This window comes from Ovis canadensis, chromosome 7 (genome assembly GCF_042477335.2).
Source record: "Ovis canadensis isolate MfBH-ARS-UI-01 breed Bighorn chromosome 7, ARS-UI_OviCan_v2, whole genome shotgun sequence".
Classification (NCBI taxonomy): Eukaryota; Metazoa; Chordata; class Mammalia; order Artiodactyla; family Bovidae; genus Ovis; species Ovis canadensis.
In genome coordinates, this window is record NC_091251.1 from 96,753,330 (window position 1) to 96,777,333 (window position 24,004).

The window sequence follows — 24,004 nt, forward strand, 5'->3', positions numbered from 1 at the left end:
TATGAAGTCCACAACTGTGAGGCAGAGAGATGTTCGATGTGAAAAAACATTAAAAGAAACATGCCACCTTCCTGAATTCAAACACTGATGCCAAAGGGCCCCACTCCTCTGGAGATAAAGCCTTGCCCTCGCCCCCAGGGCCTGAAGTTAAATGCCTCAAAACCTCTACATATGTCCAGTGCTCTCTGCTAATAAACTATACGGCAAGTGCTTCTATCATCCATGTTCCTGTCCCAGGCACTGGACGAGCGACAACTAAACAGCCATTTCTGAGCAAGGTTCAAGGGAGCCGGCCTAGCTCTGGCCTGAGAAATGGGCCGGTCTTTGGCCTGTGTCATAATCACATGTCATCCTCTGTCTCAGTTTGATCTGCTTTTTGATTGAGGGGTGGGGGAGTGGGGAGGTAGGTCACCGAAGAAAGTAGTGGGAGGAGTTTCTTGGTTAAGAAAGAGAATTTTGAGCTGTGTTGTAACCATGTGCGTAAAGAAGGGCTTAGGACGTGCTAGGCTGCTGAAGCAGGAAGCAGCAAAGGAAGCACCGTGGTTTCCTTTCTGCTAGGGATTCCCCTCTTGGGTTAAGTAAAAGGTCAGGAAAGATAAAGGCCCTTTCCTAGTGTCAACAAAGTCCAAGGATGATGGAAATTCCAGGTGTCGGGGTATGGGGGTTCTAAAATGCCATACGGTGGATGTACACATCACTGTACATGTAAACTCAGAATAACACTGTCTGCTTTAGAGAAGCAGCAGCTATGTCTAGCATCTAATCTGAGGGTGAGAATATAACAGCAGTATTCAAAACCTGGAAATTCTTTTACCTATTCTTCAACATCATAATAATATAACATTTTTCTTAGTGTTTTATATCATACAACAGTGCTTTAACTTATTAAATACAATTAGGATTCCTCTGACTCATAAAAGTTTAAAAGGATTTTTCAATTTACTCTTAAGTTCATTGAACAAAAAAGCTCTTGGCTTTATTTCTTTTAATTAAACTAGCCTGGAGACAGAAACAAGCCAACCAAAGTCTCTATCAGGAATTGCCTTCCATTCACAACTGCATCACTTGCTCCGATATACTGCCTACAAATAATTCAGTCCAGTTTTGTTCAACTGAACACATGAACTAAGAAAAAAGAGGAGAGACCTGGAGAGCCACAATTACTGTACTACTACTTCCTGTTGCAGAGCCAGCCACTGGCTTCCAATCCTCTTCCATTTTAGGATATTTCCCTTCCAAATTCTGACCAAAGATAGAATAACCTCTCCTGTTCCACCATTCCTAGAAAATTCTCTTAAATCACTTATAGCAACTTTCCTTTGTTTATTCAGTTTACATTCTTCAAAATCCATTTATACTTCCTGTAGCCCATCTCTTCTATATGCCTTTAGGTACTTTCATAAAAAGACTGACCTCGGTAAAAACACTCTTATCTTTTCTGTAAAGATCAATCCTCCAGTCTTAAATAGGTCTTGTGGTTTTCACAGGTAGTCTTCATTTAAAGAAGCTATGCTGCCCCCAGAGTCTCTCACAATAGATTAAAAGAGCCCAGTCCCCCTCCCCTAATTCTAAGCACACTTCCAGCTCCCTACCACCCAAATAAACGCCTATTTTTACTACAATACATGCTGTCAGCAAAACTCCAAGTCTCTTGTAGTTTTCTTCTTCCATCTTGCTCTCTTTTTGAAAAATTTGAAATTATTTTAATTAAAAGCTACTTTTGATTATTGTGTTTTTTCAAAGACAACGCAATTGTTCAAGTCTAAACAGCACTGAATCTAAATATACACATAGCTGTCAGTCTGGGAATAAAAACCATAGGAATTAAAAAAAAATCACTTTTCTTAACCTTGAACATCAACATTAACGAATTCTAGCTTTTAGAAATTCTAAATATATATCTGGTTTCTGTCTCAAAAGCACTGCTGGCATGTGCTTGAGTGTTTTATCATACCAACATTTCTATGAGATGGTTGGTCCAGTCATTTGGCTGACAGCACAGCCAGAATTATTGTTCAAGGCTGTTAACACAACTTTTTTATATCAAGCTGGCTGTCACATGACTGCTGAGAAAACCACAGCCTTCTGGGCAAAGCACAGCCTGCTGGCCTGACTAGGTCACAGAAACCTCACGGAATGGCAAGCTACTGCCTCCACTGGCTGTTAAGCAGGACGTACCTCTTCGTAATTTTTCGCTTCCACTCCATGCTTCATGTCTAGGATCACGAGTTGGTCAGGTATCCGCCCTGTTCCTGAGAAAGAAATCAAAGGGTTCATTGTGAGGAATATTTAAAATTCCGGGAAATCACCCACCCGCCCTCCCTCTCCCTAACCCCTACCCTCTCAATAGAGGGAAACAGTCGCAACTCCTCCCCCTACTCAGCTGCAGAAAATTCCTGGCTCTGGTTAAAAATCACAAGCATTCCAGACAAAGCCTCTATGTGTGTGGGGTGCCAGAAAGCGACAAGAACATGCTGCTGGCAAACATCTCTGAGGGAGCAGGACACACGATCCTGCAGCTGGCAGAACAGGAACAGAATGGGAGAGGAGAGCACACACAGGCTCACTGGTTAGGAAACCCACTGTGGGGCACAGACCGGCAGGCAGTGGGCACCCACGCAGGCTGCTCAGGCACAGTTCCACATCTGAAAAAAGACGACCTGCCAAATTCTGAGAGAAGGATTACTAGGTATATGCTGAGCTTGGATTACTTAACACAAATATGAGTACTGAAAAGTACACAGGATTTGTCTACTAGTCCACTTATTTCAAAGGTTTTGGTCAATGTAAGGCCATTTCAATAGGTAAATAAAATGGTACAGGACTATCCCCACAAAGCCCCTAGAGGAGCCCAAGAAGAAACTTAATAGTAAGAATATAATTCTCAGGAGTACTTCTTACAAACAGAAAAGTCCATTTGGGATATAGTAGGACCAACAGAGCAATGTTCCCATGAGAAATGGTAATCTGATCAAAAAGAATTCTACTCTTATCAAGTAGGAGAAAGGGAAAGATTGCAAAGGGCCCCAGAAAACTGCTCAGTACTCATCCTGTAAAATTCACCTGATTACTTATAAAACTAACAACTACCTGCATGAAATCAGGAGTTCTGGGAAACAGTGCCACTTAACCATTGTGGTTTCTGAGACCATAAGCCATAGAGAACGGTACTGTACCCTGAGAAACACTGGAGGTTTTCTGAAACATCAATTCAAAAAACAACTCACTGAGAACTCCCAAGGTGCTAGGACTGTGGTGGTGACTGCAATCTGTGCCTTCAAATAATCTGATGGGCATCTAAGACACAAATATGCATAATAGCACAGTGAAATACAAAGGAGTCTAAAACTTTAAGGAAAAAACCAAACCAAAAATGGTTCAGATAATCCTGGCTATTGAGCAAAGGTTAGAAGAGGGAAGAGATTAGCTGTGGACAGACATCAACACCTGAATGCAGATAAAGAAAGTATCTAGGCAGAAGGGAACACATGGGCAAAGACTCAGCTATTGAAAGGAATGGAGGACTTCCCTGGTGGGTACAGTGGATAAGAAACCGCCCGCCACAACTAAAAAGTAGTCCCCACTTGCCTCAACTAGAGAAAGCCTGCGAGCAGCAACAAAGACTCAGCACAACCAAAAACAAATAACCAGGAAGGAAGAAAAGAGTGTAGCACGTTTAAAAGACAGTAGAGACGTTCTTTTGGATAAACTGGACATATCAAGTTGAAAGCAATAAAGTAAGACTGAATAGGTAGGATCAAGAAACTAAGCCCTGGTGGTCCAGAGGCTAAGGCTCTGCACTCCCAACAGGGGACCCTGGTTTAATCCCTGGTCAGGGAACTAGATCCCGCACGCCACCACTAAGTTCACATGCCACCACTAGAAAGTCTACATGCTGCAACAAACACTGAAGATTCCAAAACTAAGGCCCGGTCAAATCAATAAACAAATACTAGGGAGAAAAAAAAGAAACTAAGCCAAATCACAGAGCCCTTCTGAGCATTAAACCAATTAGGGTTCTAAGAACAAAAGAAAGCAAAACAAAAAAGGGACCCTCATAGAGGTCTCTTCTCCCAAATCCAAGTCTTTTGCTTCTTTTTCCTCATTTAAAAGTGAAATCCAAGCAGCTCATAGCTCCATCTGCTCCAAATGATCAAGATACTCTCCTAACAGACTTCTCCCACAATCTCTCTGTCACAGCACAGCTTTAGCATTATTCAAACACAAGAGAAACCACAAAACCACAGACCATCGGAGTCAGACCATACAGTTTCTTGCACAGAATAGCCAGCCTATCCCCTTAGCTGACATCATGGCTCTAAAGGGTCTCCTTTGTAAAAAGACCTGTTAGTAATCTCTCTTTGTACTTGCCTGGCAAATGGACCATCTTTTAAAAGGTGCTCCAAAGACCACGGGTCTTCATATCAGAATAAACAAATGGATAAACACAAATAAAACTAGAAATTCAGTGTTGACTATGTGTGTGTATACACGTTTATATATATATATATATATATATGTATATATGTACACAGTTTAAAACTAGTTCCTAGGCATTTACATGCATGGCATCAGCATATAAGAAATTTAAAACAAAAGATCTTTGCTTTCAAAGAACTCAAAATTGGGAGTGTAAAATATACACAAAAGACACTTAAACAACACAAGGTTGTGTGTGTGAGATACATGTATCTCCAGTAGTAAGTGATGCGCTATTCGGAAGAAGCCACAGTTACCCCCTTGCTATTTCTGAGACATGCTCAGCATCTCAAGGTGTTTGCTTTTTCCCCAAAGCCCTCATGACCATCTGACTTATATTTGCCTATTATCTACTTGCTCCAATGAAAATGTAAGCTCCATTGAGAGCAGAGACTTCTATTGTATTCATTGCTATCTCCCCAACACCTAGAACAGCAATGGATAAATCAGTTAATTGAGATATTAAGCAGACTAGAACAGCTGAGGGATGTATTAAAAATGATGTATTCTAAAGGTTCAGGTCAGTTCAGTTCAGTCGCTCAGTCATGTCCAACTCTTTGCGACCCCATGAATCACAACATGCCAGGCCTCCCTGTCCATCACCAACTCCCGGAGTTCACCCAAACTTATGTCTGTTGAGTTGGTGATGCCATCCAGCCATCTCATCCTCTGTCGTCCCCTTCTTCTCCTGCCCCCAATCGCTCCCAGCATCAGGGTCTTTTCCAATGAGTCAACTCTTCACATGAGGTGGCCAAAGTACTGGAGTTTCAGCTTTAGCATCAGTCCTTCCAATGAACACCCAGGACTGATCTCCTTTAGGATGGACTGGTTGGATCTCCTTGCAGTCCAAGGGACTCTCAAGAGTCTTCTCCAACACCACACTTCAAAAGCATCAATTCTTTGGCACTCAGCTTTCTTCACAGTCCAACTCTCATATCCATACATGACCTCTGGAAAAACCATAGCCTTGACTAGATGGATCTTTGTTGGCAAAGTAATGTCTCTGTTTTTCAATATGCTATCTAGGTTGGTCATAACTTTTCTTCCAAGGAGTAAGCGTCTTTTAATTTCATGGGTGCAATCACCATCCGCAGTGATTTTGGAGACCCCCAAAATAAAGTCTGACACTGTTTCCACTGTTTCCCCATCTAAAGGTAAACATGTTAATATAGATGAGAGCATTCCAGCAAATTAATAAATGTGACAAGTTTAGAGGGAAAAATGAACCAGAGTGGCTGAAGCCTGATGGGCAGAGGGTGATAAGGCTGGATGGAACAAGAGTATCAAGGCTATTAAAAGCCATGGTGCCTAAAATCTCGTCTAGCTTGAAAATTTCATGATTATGGGGTTCATTCTACAGAACAGGAACATTATTGCCACTATAAAGCAGCAAAAGCTTTCAAAGAAGGACTGATATAATGAAAGTTTTAGGAGATAAATCTGGTGGCAGTATCTGGATATACGAAAAGCAGGGATACTAGTTAGAAGGCTACTGACATAATCCACAATTTTATAGTTGAGAGTTCAGAATTGTGTGGTGGCAGATATAGGAGGTATTTCAAGGAGATCAGCCCTGGGATTTCTTTGGAAGGAATGATGCTAAAGCTGAAGCTCCAGTACTTTGGCCACCTCATGCGAAGAGTTGACTCATTGGAAAAGACTCTGATGCTGGGAGGGATTGGGGGCAGGAGGAGAAGGGGACGACCGAGGATGAGCTGGCTGGATGGCATCACGGACTCGATGGACGTGAGTCTGAGTGAACTCCGGGAGTTGGTGATGGACAGGGAGGCCTGGCGTGCTGCGATTCATGGGGTCGCAAAGAGCCGGACACGACTGAGCGACTGAACTGAATTGAACTGAACTGAACAGCATAACTTGATGACAGACCAGAAAAGACATAAGTATGTAATTTCAAAACTGTGAGCCCAGATAACTGGATGGACAGTGGTAATACTAATGAATAAAGGGAGCTAGTTTGAAAGAAGTGGTCATGAATACAGTCTCAGATGTCTGAGTTTTGAGGTAAGAACAGTACAACCATCTAGAATACTACTGAGACATGGAGCTGGCAGGGAGAAGGGTATCAATCATGAAATCATTATTATAGTCTTTTAATGTTCCATTCTATTGTTCCATTTACTTTGGGAGAACTCCTTTAGCTTTTAGACTAAACTGACCCATTTGAGGTCAAGGGGTCAGTTTTTGGTTAACTGTTAAAAGCTGCTAGTTCTTTTGCTATTCCTGGGAATCCATTGGTGCTGTTGGTGAAGGTGCTTGCTTTTCTTCTAGGATCATTATGTTCTGAACACTGTATAAATGTAAAATTGCCAGAAGTCCTTTTGCTACCCAACGGAGAAAGCCTGAGAATAAAGTCAAATGGAGGCAAAAAGCACTAAAAATGAGGTAAAATGCCCATGATGCTGTTAAAACCCCAAGATACTGTCGTGCCTGAAGCCAGCAGCACACTGTCGACTCCCCTGTTCACAGTCACACAGTCTTTCTTTAAGCCAGTTTGAGTTTCATTCCTTTTGTCCTGCTGCCCCAAAGGGCCCCAGAAGTAATACAACAGGTATAAATGCATACAGTTTTTAGAGTCTGGTGTCCTTGAAGCTGAAGAACAGGGAGTGAAGAAGCATCTGCTTTTTCACCAACCACCATGAGCAGAAGCCATCAGATAATCAATCAGCCTAAAAGTTTCTAAGGGCTCTTGGCCTTGATATGCACAGAATAAGCCACAGCAAGACACCAGGACTGGGAAACAGCAAGTGCCCTGGAGATCAAAAGTGTTTCTGACGAGATGTGATTTGTCAGACAGACCCTACTTCTAACCTCTAAGAAAACATGTCACTAGCATAAAAATGCACTATTTTCTAGCATCTATACAAAATTTAACTGTTATTTAAGCCAAGAACAGCATTCAAGAAATGCCTACTCCTGTACATGCAGAACTCTACCCACTCGCCGACTTTGACTTATATGTGTATGCACCCCAGCAAATGTTTTCATTTCTTCTTCCTGCCAGGAGAGGCCAGGAGAGAAAAAGTTCATGCTCTAACTTACTTGGAAGATGCTGCTTAATTCAGGGAAAACACTCTGATTTACTTACCCTTGCTCTCAAAACACACTTCAAACATGTCATAATCTTCAGTGGTAAAGGCAAACTTCCCCTTGGTTGCATCCTCCTTGGAGTACAGAATATGGCCAGCAGAATCTGTGATCTAAAAGTAAAAAGTAAGAACAGGTAGCAAATAGTACTTGGGAAGAGAACTTATAGAAAGTGGAGAAATGGAAGAAAACACTGTCTATAAGACAGTCTATTATGATGATATGGTCCAAACACTCCCAAAGACAAGAATTAGATTAGAAGGTGAAACCCAAATACAGTAAATTTCGAGTATTCTAACAGTTGATACAGTTGGTATAAATGACTTTATTAGCAAAAGCTCACTTTATAGATTGCAGGCCAGTATCATTTCCTAGAGAGAGACATGTCACAAAAATATAAGTGAACAATTACCAAAAGAATATACTACAAAAGGAGAAAGATGTATGAGGACACATTTCTTGTATAACACAAATCTTGATGTGGTGCCAGTAGAGAGTGGAAATGGGGCCCCTGATACAAGGAGAGACAGAAAAGAAGGCTTGCTGGAGGACAAGTCTGGGAGAGCTACTCCTGCAAATTTCATGTTAATTATGCCAAGGACTACAGGAGGTGTGGGAAGATGGGCGTGGGGATAAGAAGTTACTCCTAAAAAAAGACATCTTTGCTTTCCACAAATAACAATCCCTGTCTTCTAAGTTGTTGGCTCTTCTAAGTTTTCCAAACTTAAACTGCCCCATTCCTAGAGAAAGGCCTGTAACAGAAGCAGCCGCACATATTGCTAAGTGAATGGTCGCAAATAAAGCAAGGGTTTGACACAATATTATGACAGACTGGGTCTCAGGCTTCTTTTCTAGAGCACATGACTGTCTGGGCAGAAGGCATATTTCATTACCTAAGACAGGAAGCTACTTGCGATGTGGAACACAAAAGGAGTGGATTCCTTATAATAAACTGGATGTTCTAATACTATCTGTAAATCAAGATTCAATTATTAGGTGAGATTTTAAATACTAAAATTGAGTAGCATACATATAAACATATTTAATTAAATCATTTTAATAATATTAGTTATTTTTGAGTAGTGAGATTTCTCTACGTTTTTAAAAAATGAGAGTAATGTGATTCAACTTGCAATTTAGAAAGATAAATCTGCTAACGCTGTGAAGAGACTCAAGAGGGAAGAATACCAAAGAAGATGGGTTAGGACAGTAACCCAGTCATTCAGGTTAGAAATGATAAAGGCTGTGGGTATAGAGAGACAGGGGCCAGATTTGAGAAATTTTAAAAACAGAGAGCCCACAGAACAAGACCAAAAACATATGCCCACAAGGATTAAGCAAGCAGCATAAACTGAATTTAAAGGGTCAGAATAAGCCCATAAGGTGGCAAACAGCAAGCTTGTAAAGGACTCCCTCTTAAACAATAAAAGAACATTTTTAAAATTTACTGTGAAGTTCTTAATTAAACAAAGGTAATATCAAGCCATAAAATCTGTCCATATGACATCAAGGAATAGGAAGTTAATAAAGGTCTGTTTCTAGACAACACCTTCTGAAGAAAAAAGGCATGGCAAAGTTCACAACTTATAAAGTAGGAAAATGTTAATTGTACATGCACAGTAGCTGATGTCAAGAATATGTGAATACTCACATCATCAAATAAGTGAGAATACAGGTCCGCTGGGAACACAGACTCATTTAAAACTGAATTTTCTTGGACCATTCTAGGTAGTGGTCGAGAAAACAGGTTCTGGGCAGGTCCTGCTCCAGAAGCCTGACCCTCTTCCTTTGCCACACCTTCAAGATAATACCCTGCCTGCTTCAAAAGGATCAAGTAACTTAGGCCCAACCACCAGGCAAATAAAGCAATTAAGAATTTAAGGAACAGCGTTCACCTGGAAGAAGAAACAAATAGGTACTGTCAAACAAAATGAAGGCACTAACAATTAGAACTAAGCAAATGGCATCTGCACAATAAATTTGGCTCTCAGTTTTCCGGAAGCCAAGATTAAGAAAGAAATAAGTTGGGTTACACATCATTTGTTTACCGATGAAAGCTCACAAATTTATCTTCAGAGATTAATTTTCCTGGAACTAAACGAGAAGAACAATTTATCAGGAAGGTCCTTGTGAAAGGACTGTGACCAATATTAGACTCTCCACTTTCAAACATGGCCTGGCTAAAGATACAAATATTAACACAACTGAGACGGATCCTTTTAGTGACGCGCCATAACATCCACCTGATGTAATGCAGAGGCAGGACCTGAAGGAACTGGGTGAAAGCTCCTGAGCCATGGCCTCCACCCTTTAGCACCTAGGTCCTCTGGCTGCCGTGTGTGCGTGTGTGCGTGCGTGCGTGCGTGTGTGTGTTTAAATGTCAGGAAAAGATACCTTAAAATACTACTACCCATCTAGATCTTGGGCTCTAATTACCATTCTTCAATAAAAGGCCCCCTTGGAGAAACAGCTGAATCCAGGACTGGGGCAAGAAGCACACAAGATGAGCCTGGGGCATCTTTAGTGCCAGAAAGTAGAGAAGCGCTCAAAAACAAACCAAGACAAAAAATGACAATGGGGTATGTCAAAGGGACACATGGACCAAACCAAAGGACACGCAAAAGCCAAAGCTGAGACAATCTGAGCAACAGAATAAAGTAGCGCTGGGCTGTAATGCAGAGTATAAAATAAACAGCCATGAAGCCACACTGATATAAATGATCAAACAAGCAGGGGAGAAGAGAACAATCTCCCGTGAAGAACACTCTCAAATAATTTATGCAGAGACAACATCCTCAAGGAGGTCGCGCATAACTCCCCACTCAAGTGTGGGCCGTACACAGTGACTTCCTTCCAAAGAGTGCAGTACAGAAGGGGAGTAACTTGAGACGCCTACAGACACGACCTCTGCCATATGATCAAGGTCCATACAACAGTGATAATTCATGTTGACAGTATGCTCCCGTATGTTCCATATGATATGATGAAAATGACACTTTACTTTTGTGTTCTTCCTTCCCCAAACCCATAATTCCAGGTTTCATCACAGGGAAAACATCAGATGAACTCTAACAGAGGGGTCTCTTGTAACATACTTGACTAGTATGCCTCAAAACTCAAATGGCTTTAGAAACAAGGAAAATCTGAGAACTGTCATAATCTAGAGGAGCCCAAAGAAATATAACTGAACGTTACAGCTCAAGGATGGGACCCTGGACAGGAAAACAAAACATCAGGTTAAAAACTAAGGAAATCTGAATCAAGTACAGACTTCAGTTAATAATGACATATCAATACTTGTTCATTCCGGCGACAAATGTACCATACAACAGGGGGAACTGGGTGTGGGGTACCTGGGAACTCCATTATCTTCACTGTTTTTCTGGAAATCTAAAACTGTTCTAAGATAAAAAGTTTATTTTAAAAATACTATTCAGAAGGATGAAGTTAAACACATACGTACACATATACCTCCAGAGTCTTAAGAAATTTATAATCAAAGTCAAGCAAGCAAACAAACATTTTCATTTACTTATGTTGTGTCTTAGTTGCTCAGTCGTGTCTGGCTCTTTGCAACCCCACGAACGGTACCCGCCAGGCTCCTTTGCCCATGGAACTCTTCAGGCAAGAATACTGGAGTGGGTTGCCATTCCCTTCTTCAGGTATCTTCCTGACCCAGAGATCGAACCCAGGTCTCCTGCCTTGCAGGCAGATTTGCCACTGTCTGAGCCACCAGGATGTATTTAAACACAAACAGGTAATTCAGACAGGTCTATACCTACTCCTGTAAAGTGACATATTGTCTGTGGGGAAGGTGTCAAGGCTGTGACTTTCTACTGACACAGTTCACACACTGCTTTCATTTGCTGAATTGGCTCCACACTCCAGCAGTCCAGCTCCATACACCACTCAGCACATAGCAGCAGAGGTCAACCAACTTGAAGCTTGAATGTAATTGGTGAAATTTTGAAAATGTAATTTCCTTCATACAGGCTCCTACCCTGCACTGTCTTCCTTAGGTTTATGATCAGTCTGTGGTATAATACTGAGTATACAAAGTGTGCATGTCATTTTAAGGATAAACATCAATCTTGTAGCTTCTGAACAACTAAGGAATTCAGAAACAACCAAGTCCCTATACATTGAACAAAATGAACTAAATGTATAGAACCAAATGAACCCTATTCAGTTCAATTCAGTCGCTCAGTCGTGTCTGACTCTTTGCGACCCCATGAATCACAGCACGCCAGGCCTCCCTGTCCATCACCAACTCCCGGAGTTCACTCAGACTCACGTCCATCGAGTCAGTGATGCCATCCAGCCATCTCATCCTTGGTCGTCCCCTTCTCCTCCTGCCCCCAATCCCTCCCAGCATCAGAGTCTTTTCCAATGAGTCAGTTCTTCACATGAGGTGGCCAAAGTACTGGAGTTTCAGCTTCAGCATCATTCCCTCCAAAGAAATCCCAGGGCTGATCTCCTTGCAGTCCAAGGGACTCTCAAGAGTCTTCTCCAACACCGCAGTTCAAAAGGATCAATTCTTCAGCGCTCAGCTTTCTTCACAGTCCAACTCTCACATCCATACATGACCACTGGAAAAACCATAGCCTTGACTAGACGGACCTTTGTTGGCAAAGTAATGTCTGTGCTCTTCAATATGCTGTCTAGGTTGGTCATAACTTCTCTTCCAAGGAGTAAGTGTCTTTTAATGAACCCTACAGAATGAACCAAATGAACCCTATACAATGTATAGAGAAGCTCTATACATTGCATAAAAATGAACCAAGACAGAAACACCTACCCTTCTCTCCCTCTGAGAGACAGTAGAGCACAGTAGTTAGACTGAAGGTTCCAGAGTCAAACTTCAAGTCGGTGTTCAAGTCACAGTTGTGCCACTTACTAGCTGTAAAGCCTTGGGTATGTTCTTTGACCTCTCTGTGCCTCATATGTAAAATAAGAACAAGAGTAAGTGCTTCATGAGGTTATTGTGAGAATTAAACACTTAGGTAACTAACCATGCTTCCAACCTAAAAGTGCTAACGGATGGCAAACTAGATCAAGTAGTCTACATTGACTAAACCCAGGGATGACTAGGGCCGACATGGCTGTTACATGAAAAAGGAAAAGACAGGTAAACTCAAAGGAAGCTGCAGAAAGATTTAGAAACTGAAGGGACACAGAGTACCTGACAAAGCAGGTACTTGGTTTGTTAATGCAGCACTTTAACAAAACATGTTAAAGGGATTCAAGGGATTAGATCTGATAGAGTGCCAGAAGAACTATGAACAGAGGTTCGTGACACTGTACAGGAGGCAGTGATCAAGACCATCCCCAAGAAAAAAGAAATGCAAAAAGGCAAAATGGTTGTCTGAGGAGGCCTTACAAATAGCTGAGAAAAGACAAGAAGCTAAAGGCAAAGGAGAAAAGGAAAGATACACCCATCTGAATGCAGAGTTCCAAAGAATACCAAGGAGAGATGAGAAAGCCTTCCTCAGTGATCAATGCAAAGAAATGGAGGAAAACAGAACGGGAAAGACTAGAGATCTCTTCAAGAAAATTAGAGATACCAAGGGAACATTTCATGCAAAGATGGGCTCAATAAAGGACAGAAATGGTATGGATCTAACAGAAGCAGAAGATACCAAGAAGAGGTGGCAGGAATACAGAGAAGAACTATACAAAAAGGATCTTCATGACCCAGATAACCACAATGCTGTGATCACTCACCTATAGCCAGACATCCTGGAATGCAAAGTCAAGTGGGCCTTAGCATCACTACGAACAAAGTTAGTGGAGGTGAAGGAATTCCAATTGAGCTATTTCAAATCCTAAAAGATGATGCTATGAAAGTGCTGCACTCAATATGTCAGCAAATTTGGAAAACTCAGCAGTGGCTACAGGACTGGAAAAGGTCAGTTTTCATTCCAATCCCAAAGAAAGGCAATGCCACAGAATGTTCAAACTACTCCACAATCGTACTCATCTCAAATGCTAGCAAAGTAATGCTCAAAATTCTCCAAGCCAGGTTTCAACAGTACATGAACCACGAATTTCCAGATGTTCAAGCTGGATTTATAAAAGGCACAGGAACAAGAGATCAAATTGCCAACATCCGCTAGATCACAGAAAAAGCAAGAAAGTTCCAGAAAAACATCTACTTCTGCTTTACTGACTACACCGAGGCCTCTGTGTGGATCACAACAAACTGTGGAAAGTTTTTCAAGAGATGGGAATACCAGACCACCTTACCTGCCTCCTGAGAAATCGGTATGCAGGTCAAGAAGCAACTGTTAGAACCAGACATGGAACAAGGGACTGGTTCCAAATTGGGAAAGGAGTACGTCAAAGCTGCCTACTGTCACCCTGCTTATTTAACTTACATGCAGAGTACATCATGCAAAATGCCAGGCTGGATGAAGCACAAGCTGGAATCAAGATTGCCGGGAGAAATATCAGTAACTTCAGATATGCAGATGACACCACCCTTATGGCAGAAAGTGAAGAACTAAAGAGCCTCTTGATGAAAGTGAAAGAGGAGAGTGAAAAAGTTGGCTTAAAACTCAATAGTCAAAAAACTAAGATCATGGCATCTGGTCCCATCACTTCATGGCAAATAGATGGAGAAACAATGGAGACAATGACAGACTTTATTTTCCTGGGTTCCAAAATCAATGCAGGTGGTGACTGCAGCCATAAAATGAAAAGACACTTGCTCCTTGGAAGAAAAGCTATGACCAACCTAGACAGCATGTTAAAAAGCAGAGATGTCAGTTTGCTGACAAAGGTTCTTCTAGTCAAAGCTATGGTTTTTCCAGTAGCCATGTATGGATGTGAGAGCCGGACTATAAAGAAAGCTGAGAGCCAAAGAATTGATGTTTTTGAACTGTGGTATTGGAGAAGACTCTTGAGAATCCCGTGGACTGCAAGGAAATCAAACCAGTCCATCCTAAAGATGATCAGCTTGAATTTTCATTGGAAGGACTGATGCTGAAGCCAAAACTCCAATACTTTGGCCAGCTGATGACTCACTGGAAAAAACCCAGATGCTGGCAAAGACTGAGGGCAGGAGGAGAAGGGGACAACAGAGGATGAGATGGTTGGATGGTATCACCAACTCAATGGACATGAGTTTGAGCAAACTCCGGGAGTTGGTGATGGACAGGGAAGCCTGGTGTGATAAAGTCCATGGGGTGGCAAAAAGTCAGACACAACTGAGCAAATGAACTGAACAAAGCAGGTATTCAATGAATCATTTTAGCTGCTACCAGCCCCAGTAAGAAGTATCAGACGACTTCAGCAATTCCTGCATGTGTTTTACTGATAAGTAATAAACACGAAGGACTCAACAACATTAAGTTTGGGGGAGAAGAGAGGACTGTGGATGCATATATAATGACCAGAGGTTGCAAGTCAATATGTTTCATTTTGTAAGAGTTCACGCTGCATCTAAAGCTGTAGGGTCTATTACTCTAATGGGAGAGAACACCAAATCACCGAAGATGCTGCAGTTTTACACTAGAAAAGTAGTATCAGAAACACTTCCAACAGGCTATATACAAACAATATGGATGACTCTGATAGCCTAGCAGCTGTATTTAATGGTCATAGAACAAATTTACTCTGATCTTTCAAACAAGATTAAGTATGAAGTCTACCAACAGCATCCCTGAAATCAAACGACACCTAGATTTTACCCAGAACAAAGTCAAACTTAGAAGGCCATAAGCAGCATCTGCTGCTGCTGCTAAGTCGCTTCAGTCGTGTCCGACTCTGGGCGACCCCATAGACGGCAGGAACAATGCTAAATCCTTTCATATTTCCAACACAATTCAGCAATGGCATAGCACAGCACAGAAGTGACATTTAAAGAGGCTTCTGAAGTACTGAAAACTAGACATGGAAAATTTCCAGGCAGTGGTATGATAATGGATAGATGCTCTCTTCCTGATTCTATCAGCATTTACTGTATTAACTCAACACAGGCAATACGTCATGGGGGGGGGGGGTGGGAGTGAGGGGGAGTGCAGGGTAGGCAGGGGAGAAAGAGAGGGAGGAAGAGAAGGGGAATGAGAAGGAAAGACCAGTTGCTGCCCTAACAATACTGCTGCGGGGGTGAAGCCAGATCAAATGTTTTTTTTCATACTGTTCCAAAGTTATTTACGGTAAAAACCTCCAGTGTGACCCTTTCAGGCACAAATAAAGCCTTGTTCTTTCTTAACAACTAGTCCCTTGATTTCCCACAAGTTGTGTTGAACAATGAGGTTGGGAGCACAGGATAAAGCAGATGACATCAACCTCCCTCAAGTCGGGGGCTTGTTTGGGAGCCCAAGTTCTGGTCTGTGGCCAGCTGGCTGATTTCACAGAAGGCTCCACTGTCCAGGCTGCAAGGCTGCATATGCATATGGGGGCCACAGCTCAGTATCAACCACCAGCCACCAACTCACACAAGAAACAGTAAAGAAGCCACTGTAGCCCACTAGATTACCTTTAGAAGTCAGCTCCCCTTTCCTAGAAGCATGAGAAGTCATCATAAAGATATGATACAGCAATTTCAAATTCTAAGCAGCCCCCTTCTCTAGATCACTTGGAAAGAGAGAAGGCTGTGGACAAATGTCAAACGAGAGAAGTTTAAATGAAGTAATGTTGTTTAACTTTTATGGAGATGGAAACACACAATCAGGTTTTAATTTAAATCTAGAAATTAGTATATAATACAAAAAATAAACTAGATTTTAATATCATTACATTTTCATGTACCAATGAGCCTTCTGTACTAAACCATCTATTTACTGATCTGTTTCTAATCCACTGGATAACAATCACATCAAATGTAAATTTGAGAAAGATGTAGTGTTCTAACTTATGAGAAAAAGATCAGCCCTCAGCATAGACAACAGTAATCATGAGCTGAAGCGTAACTACTCCAAATAAAATCAATTAAATGTGTAGTGCATGAGTGCACACACATGTGCGTGCACACAGACACACACACACACACACAATCTCTTCATACAGCTTTCAGTGTGAAAAAAATTACAGGCCAATGGTTTCCCAATGGCCAAGGTTCTTCCTGATCATTTTTAGGCTTACACTGTAATAGGCCTATGACTTAAGGCTGAATTTTCCAAATGATCTTGTTTGGCTTTCTCATCTCTAAGCTAGCTGGGAAACACTGGGACCATATCTGAGTGTAATAGCCAAATAAAAAATAATCTCATTTGGCAAAATGAATTATTAATAGCAACAGCACTCTTGAAGAATGACAATGAGAAAAAAGTTAGACCAAATGGATTATTTGGAAGAAGCTAAAAATGTATAAGTGACCTAAATTATTACCATTAGGCTTTTCTTTCTCTTCTGGTGATGTTTATGACATCTCCTCACAACTGCTTTCTCTTTTTTCTGTAATGTATTTCCAAAGTATAAATCACCCTTAGGCAATAACTCATCTCATCCCCTAAAATTAATTCATAAAAAATTATTCATCATAATAAATATTTCAATCCATCATTTCAATCCACTTCTCTCTCTGTTCAGAAAGGCCTTGGCTGGGGCTTCCCTGGTAGCTCAGTGGTAAAGACTCTGTCTGCCAACTGAGGAGACAGGTTTGATGCCTGATCCAGGAAGATTCCCGCATGCTACCAAGCAACTTAAGCCCGTGGGCCACAACTACTGAGCCTGTGCTCTAGAGCCTGGGAGCCGCAACTACTGAAGCCTGTGCGTCCTGGAGTGGGTGAAGCCACTGCAAACCAGAAGCCTGTTCACCGTGACCAGAGAGTAGCCCCCACTCCCAGGACTGGAGAAAAGCCAATGCACAGCAATGAAGACCCAGAACAATCGAAAACCAATTAATTAAAGTATTTTATAAAAAAAGAAAGACCTTGGCTGGCCACTCAAATACATTTTACCCTATTAACCACTCCTTACCACCTATTGCTTGATTTTTCATTATAATCCTATTACTACCTGAGATTTGTCTGTATCTTTTTAAACTTATATTTTGTCTTTGTTCTCACTAGAGGTCAAGGACCTTGTCTGCTATTCATGCCTATAACCCCAGCTATGTCTGGCATTTGTACTAAGTATTAAATAAATATTTACTGAATGAATGGGAAAATCACAAAACCTCAGAATTACTCTCATTAAAATGCTCTTTATCTGTCACTGCAATGACACAGGGAAAGGAAGTCAGATAAGCAATTCAATTTTCATTTACTAGAGAGAAAAGCAAAGTACTAATATCTATGGCCCACTGCAATAAGCCCTGCACAATAAAGAGCTCATCTCCATTAGCCCTTCTAATAATTCTATGAACACTATCATCCCCATCTTACATATAAGAGACTCAAAGAGAAAGGTTAAGTAATTCCCCTAAGACCATACCCCCTTTAAATGGTGGAGCTGATGGGATCTGAATCCAAATCTGTTTGACTCCAGACCCAAGCTCAATAAGACTAAAATATTTAACTCAGTTGTACAATAATGCCTACACAGTAGGCATGACATTACTTTCCATTACTGGGGAAGCACACAGGAGAAGTATACAGGCAAAGACTGGTCCCCATTAAGAGAACATTGTGCTCAAAGAACTGCAAGGTATTCAGAATGGCTACAGTGAGGAGCAGGAGGAGACAAGTGAAGAGGAGAAGATTAGATTTGAGATTAGGACAGTGCTAATTCATTTATTCATTCATTCCTTAGGCTGAAGTCCTACTATGTACCATCCACTGTATTCAGTTCAGTTCAGTTGCTCAGTCATGTCCGACTCTCTGCGACCCCATGAATTGCAGCACGCCAAGCCTCCCTGTCCATCACCAACTCCCGGAGTTCACTCAGACTCACGTCCATCGAGTCAGTGATGCCATCCAGCCATCTCATCCTCTGTTGTCAACTTCTCCTCCTGCCCCCAATCCCTCCCAGCATCGGAGTCTTTTCCAATGAGTCAACTCTTCGCATGAGGTGGCCAAAGTACTGGAGTTGCAGCTTCAGCATCAGTCCTTCCAATGAACACCCAGGACTGATCTCCTTTAGCATGGACTGGCTGTATCTCCTTGCAGTCCAAGAGACTCTCGAAGAGTCTTCTCCAACACCACAGTTCAAAAGCATCAATTCTTCAGCGCTCAGCTTTCTTCACAGTCCAACTCTCACATCCATACATGACCACTGGAAAAACCATAGCCTTGACTAGATGGACCCTTGTTGGTAAAGTAATGTCTCTGCTTTTTAATATGCTGTCTAGGTTGGTCATAACTTTCCTTCCAAGGAGTAAGCTTCTTTCAATTTCATGACTGCAGTCACCATCTGCAGTGATTTGGGAGCCCCCCCCAAAATAAAGTCCGACACTGTTTCCCCATCTATTTGCCATGAAGTGATGGGACCAGGTGCCATGTTCTTAGTTTTCTGAATGTTGAGCTTTAAGCCAACTTTTTCACTCTCCTCTTTCACTTTCATCAAGAGGCTTTTGAGTTCCTCTTCACTTTCTGCCATGTGTTATCTGCATATCTGAGGTTATTGATGTTTCTCCTGGCAATCTTGGTTCCAGCTTGTGCTTCTTCCAGTCCAGCGTTTCTCATGATGTACTCTGCATATAAGTTAAATAAGCAGGGTGACAATATATAGCCTTGACGTACTCCTTTTCCTATTTGGAACCAGTCTGTTGTTCCATGTCCAGTTCTAACTGTTGCTTCTTGACCTGCATATAGGTTTCTCAAGAGGCAGGTCAGGTGCTCTGGTATTCCCGTCTCTTTCAGAATTTTCCACAATGTATTGTGATCCACACAGTCAAAGGCTTTGGCATAGTCAATCAAGCAGAAATAGATGTTTTTCTGGAACTCTCTTGCTTTTTCCATGATCCAGCGGATGTTGGCAATTTGATCTCTGGTTCCTCTGCCTTTTCTAAAACCAGCTTGAACATCTGGAAGTTCATGGTTCACGTACTGCTGAAGCGTGGCTTGGAGAATTTTGAGCATTACTTTACTAGCGTGTGAGATGAGTGCAATTGTGCGGTAGTTTGAGCATTCTTTGGCATTGCCTTTCTTTGGGACTGGAATGAAAACTGACCTTTTCCAGTCCTGTGGCCACTGCTGAGTATTCCAAATTTGTTGGCATACTGAGTGCAGCACTTTCACAGCATCATCTTTCAGGATTTGAAAGAGCTCAACTGGAATTCCATCACCTCCACTAGCTTTGTTCATAGTGATGCTTTCTATGGCCCACTTGACTTCACATTCCAGGATGTCTGTATTAGACACAGGCATTTCAATGATGATTCAGACACAGGCTCTGCTCAAGCTTAAAGTCTACCTGAGGAGATGGGTAAACACTGAACTACAAAGCAGAGTGATATATGGTAACACTCATGTATTCATTGGACATTAAGGTGCTCCTTGACAGGAGGATGATGAATGAGAGAGGTTTATCAAGACACTACATTCACAAAGATCCTTCTAAGGGAGACTGCCTCAATCAGGGCAATAGCTAAATGCCAAGCCCAGGTGACCAACTTTTGCAGAAAGTATTCATTTCTCCAAACCGTGGCTGCTTAAACCAGGGGTGGATATATGACCAAAAGGAAGATAATTAACAGGCTGTTTGGAGACCTAGAATATGGCCTAGCATATAAAAAGAAGCTGAACCACTCAGATCCTTGCATACTGGAGTTGCACCTCAGAAGGTAAAATGATGCATAGAGAGAATTCTTGAGGCAGAGTCTGGGCAGTGAGTGGTCAAACTTTAAGAGAAAGCAGACCTAAGTGGACAGAGGCTATGAAAAAGGTTGCAAATTGTGCTAAGGAGTGTGCTCAAGCTCACAGATAGGTTCTGCAGCCTGCACAATATATTAAACTTTTAAAAATGATACCTGACTTATGGTCTCTAAAATTCCATGCCTCACAAAAAGGAACCACAACTTCTTGGAGGAATAGCTGCATCCAGGTCAGGGGTTCGACATACAAAAGATGAGCCAAGGGTACCACCTAGCTGTTCCACAAAAGAGGGAAGCCATCAAAGTCCAACAGGACTGGGTCAAAAGGATATAGGAGCCAAAGGGACAAGTACACATAAAGAATGACTGCAACTGACTAAAACAATCACTCCAAAAATGGAAGTAAACAACAACAAAAAATGATCTCAGTATAATACTTGAAACAACCACCTTCTTCAGACTACAGTGGAAAGGACAAGGGCAACAACTACTTGCTGTGAAAACCAACAATAAAAAGGAATGAACTCTGCACTGAGCCCACGTTTCCTTCCTGAATTATAAATTTTAGAGTAACCAAATGGCTTTAAGTGATGAATTTCTTAGGAGTAATTCCAGCTAGTAAGTATGAAATGAACAATTAGAAAATCTTCATTTCACAATCTTAATGAAACAATATATCCACATAAATCATCAATAGCTTCACAAGTTAATCAGCTTTACATTAGATGCTCCAGGCTGTTACCAACTTTGTAGGCAGGATAATGTTCCCAACTCCCAAGAGAGATCCATATCCTTATTTCCAGAACTTGTGAATATGTGATTCCATGTGGCAAAAAGGGACTTGCAGATGTGGATTAAATTAAGGGTCCTTATAAGGGAAAGAAGGAGGTAGGAGAGTCAGAGGAGATGAGATGATAGAAGCTGAGAAGAGAGAGGTTCGGGTAGGAGAAAGGAAGAGAAAGTTTTGGAGATACTATGCTTCTGGCTTTGAAGATGGAGGAAGGGGTCACCAGTCAAAGAGTGCAGGTGGCGGATTCATGTCAATGTATGGTAAAACCAATACAGTATTGTAAAGTAAAATAAAGTTAAAAAAAAAAAAAAGAGTGCAGGTGGCCTCTAGAAGTTGAAAATGGCAAGTAAATGGATTCTCTCCTAGAGCCTGCAGAAGGAACACAGTCCTGTTGACACCTTGATTTTAGGATTTCTGACCTCTAGAACTGGAAGATAAATGTGAGCCATGAGCCACCAGTGAAAGTCGCTCAGCTGTGTCTGATTCTTTGTGACCCCATGGACTATACAGTCCATGGAATTCTCCAGGCCAGAATACTGGAAGTGGGTAGCCTTTCCCTTCTGGGGATCTTCCCGACCCAGGGACCAAACCCAGGTCTCCCACATTGCAGGCGGATTCTTTATCAACTGAGCCACAAGGAAAGCCCAAGAATACTGGAGTGGGTAGCCTATCCCTTTCTCCAGTGGATCTTCCTGAACCAGGAATAGAACCGGGGTCTCCTGCGTTGTAGGTGGATTCTTTACCAGCTGAACTACCAGTGAGCCACTAAGTTCATGATAATTTGTTATAGCAGCAATTGGATTTTAATACACACAACTGAATCCACTGATCTACCTTAGCAGCACCAAGGGGCACAAAAGTACTGTGTGCAGTGCCGTGATGTCACATCAAGTACACAATACCACTCATGAAGCAACCTCACATAAACCCGAATCTAGTTACCTATTTGTCATTAATTACTTTTACAAGAACACGGGGGACAGACTCGTCAAATGACACCTCAAGGAAGCAGAGACAAATCTATAATGTAGGACATGATTTAAGGACTACTGACTCCAACAATATAATTTCAAGCATATAAAAAAAAGGGAGCTGGGGAAGAGAGAGTGAAACTGTTGTAGATTAAAGAGACTTGAGAGATACAACAAATTAATTTTAAATAGCTATTTTTGAGACAAGTGGAGAAATTTGAGTTTGAAGCGGGTAGGTGGCTCAGTGGTGAAGAATCCGCCTGCCAATGCAGGAGATATGGGTTTGATCCCCGGCTTGGGAAGATTCCCTGGAGGAAGAAATGGCAACCTACTCCAGAATTCTCGCCTGGGAAAGCCCATGGACATAGACGCCTAGAGGGCTACATTACATGGGGTCACAAGAGTCAGATACAACTTAGTGACTAAACATCAATTATTAGACAGCATTAAGGAATTATTGTTAACTTTGCAAGGCATGAAAATAGCCACATAACATTGTGATTAAGTTCGTATTTTTACAGAGATTCATCCTGAAGTATGAAAGTCTGAAACACCATATTTAGACTTTAGTTTAAAACGATTCAGCATAAAATGAGAAGGGAGAAGCAGTTAAGATGAAATAAGTGTGACTGATTCCAATAATCTGGGTAACGTATACACACAGTGGACAGACTGTACTCTTTATAAAAAATAAACAAATGCCAAGACCAACTTGAATTAGTTGGTGATATTTTAAAATCAAGAGCTTTCGCTTAAAAATCTGGATTTCTAACTTCATTTAAAAAACCAGATGTGGCAACAGGTCCACATCAAGAGATGAATACTGACTATTCCAAACTGACAGTTTCCACTACTCCCAGTTATCCCCCATTTATCATTCACAGCTGCTGTTTTTCTTATAGCTGGCCCAATTCATTCATTTTTGTTACCTACTTGGCATCCAGGAGAAGGACCTCAGAAGTAGTCTGAGTAAGCTGGCCAGTAGCAAGAGAACAGAGCAGACAGAGGATGAGATGGTTGGATGGCATCACTGACTCAATGGATATGAGTCTGAGAAACTCTAGGGGATGGTGAAGGACGCCAGGGAGGCCTGGTGTGCTGCAGTTCATGGGGTTGCAGAGTCGGGCTCGACTTAGAAATAAACCACCACAAAGCAAGAGAACAGAGCAGACATGGGGAGAGCAAGTGTGTGATGGTAAAATGCTAGCGTTTAGATACAGATTCCTGCTGCCGAGGTCCCTTCGGCTGCCTTGGATATAAATGTAATTCCTGTAAGAACGTGCTATATTATATGCTTCCTGTATTAAGTGCTTACTAGAAGCAAGGCAGTATGCTTGACATTCAGAAAAAAATGAACATGAATATAATTACTGCCCTAACGATACTAAGAGTCTAATGAGGAAGACAAGATATAAATACAAGTAGTTACACTGTAAGATGAAAATAAACTGAGTTTAGGGTACTGTTCAGGGTGGCTCATTTATAAAATGCAAAGGAGAGTGATGACAAAGTACATAAAGCTTCAGGAACAGATCATGAAGAGTGCTACAGAGTATGCTGGAAAATTTAAACTTTACCAGGTAAAGAACAGTTAAGGTTTTAAATCATAAGTACAAATCAGAGAGGTAACACTAGAGATGAGAGTAAACTCTCCTTCACTGCTCAAATTCTTTGATTCTATGCACTATACCCCTTGAAGAGCCAGAAGCAGGACCCCCAAAATACTGTATCTAAGCCTATAAAGTTATGCCATCATTCCTTTCTTGGCCAGAGAAAAGTTTGGGGCCTGAAGAGAATAACAAAAGTCTGGGTCATGGTGCAACAGTGGTGAAAACAGTTTATATCTCTCAAGGTTTAAATAATCTGCATCTGTTAACCACTGTGCATACCCAGTCGCTTTAGTCATGCCTAACTCTTTGTTGACTGTAGGCCCCACCAGGCTCCTCTGTCTGTGGGATT

General features: G+C 41.6%; 1 protein-coding gene across 1 annotated transcript in view; it reads right to left on the bottom strand.

Annotated features, from left to right (window-relative positions):
• Positions 1–24,004, bottom strand: part of TMED10 (transmembrane p24 trafficking protein 10) — a 48,036-nt gene that overhangs the window by 8,984 nt on the left and 15,048 nt on the right. Inside the window, exons 3-4 of the mRNA XM_069597087.1 lie at positions 7,586–7,697; positions 2,179–2,252 (exon numbers count right to left, since the gene is read on the bottom strand). Of these exons, the coding sequence (XP_069453188.1) occupies positions 2,179–2,252; positions 7,586–7,697 (186 nt within the window). The remainder of the gene's footprint in view (positions 1–2,178; positions 2,253–7,585; positions 7,698–24,004) is intronic.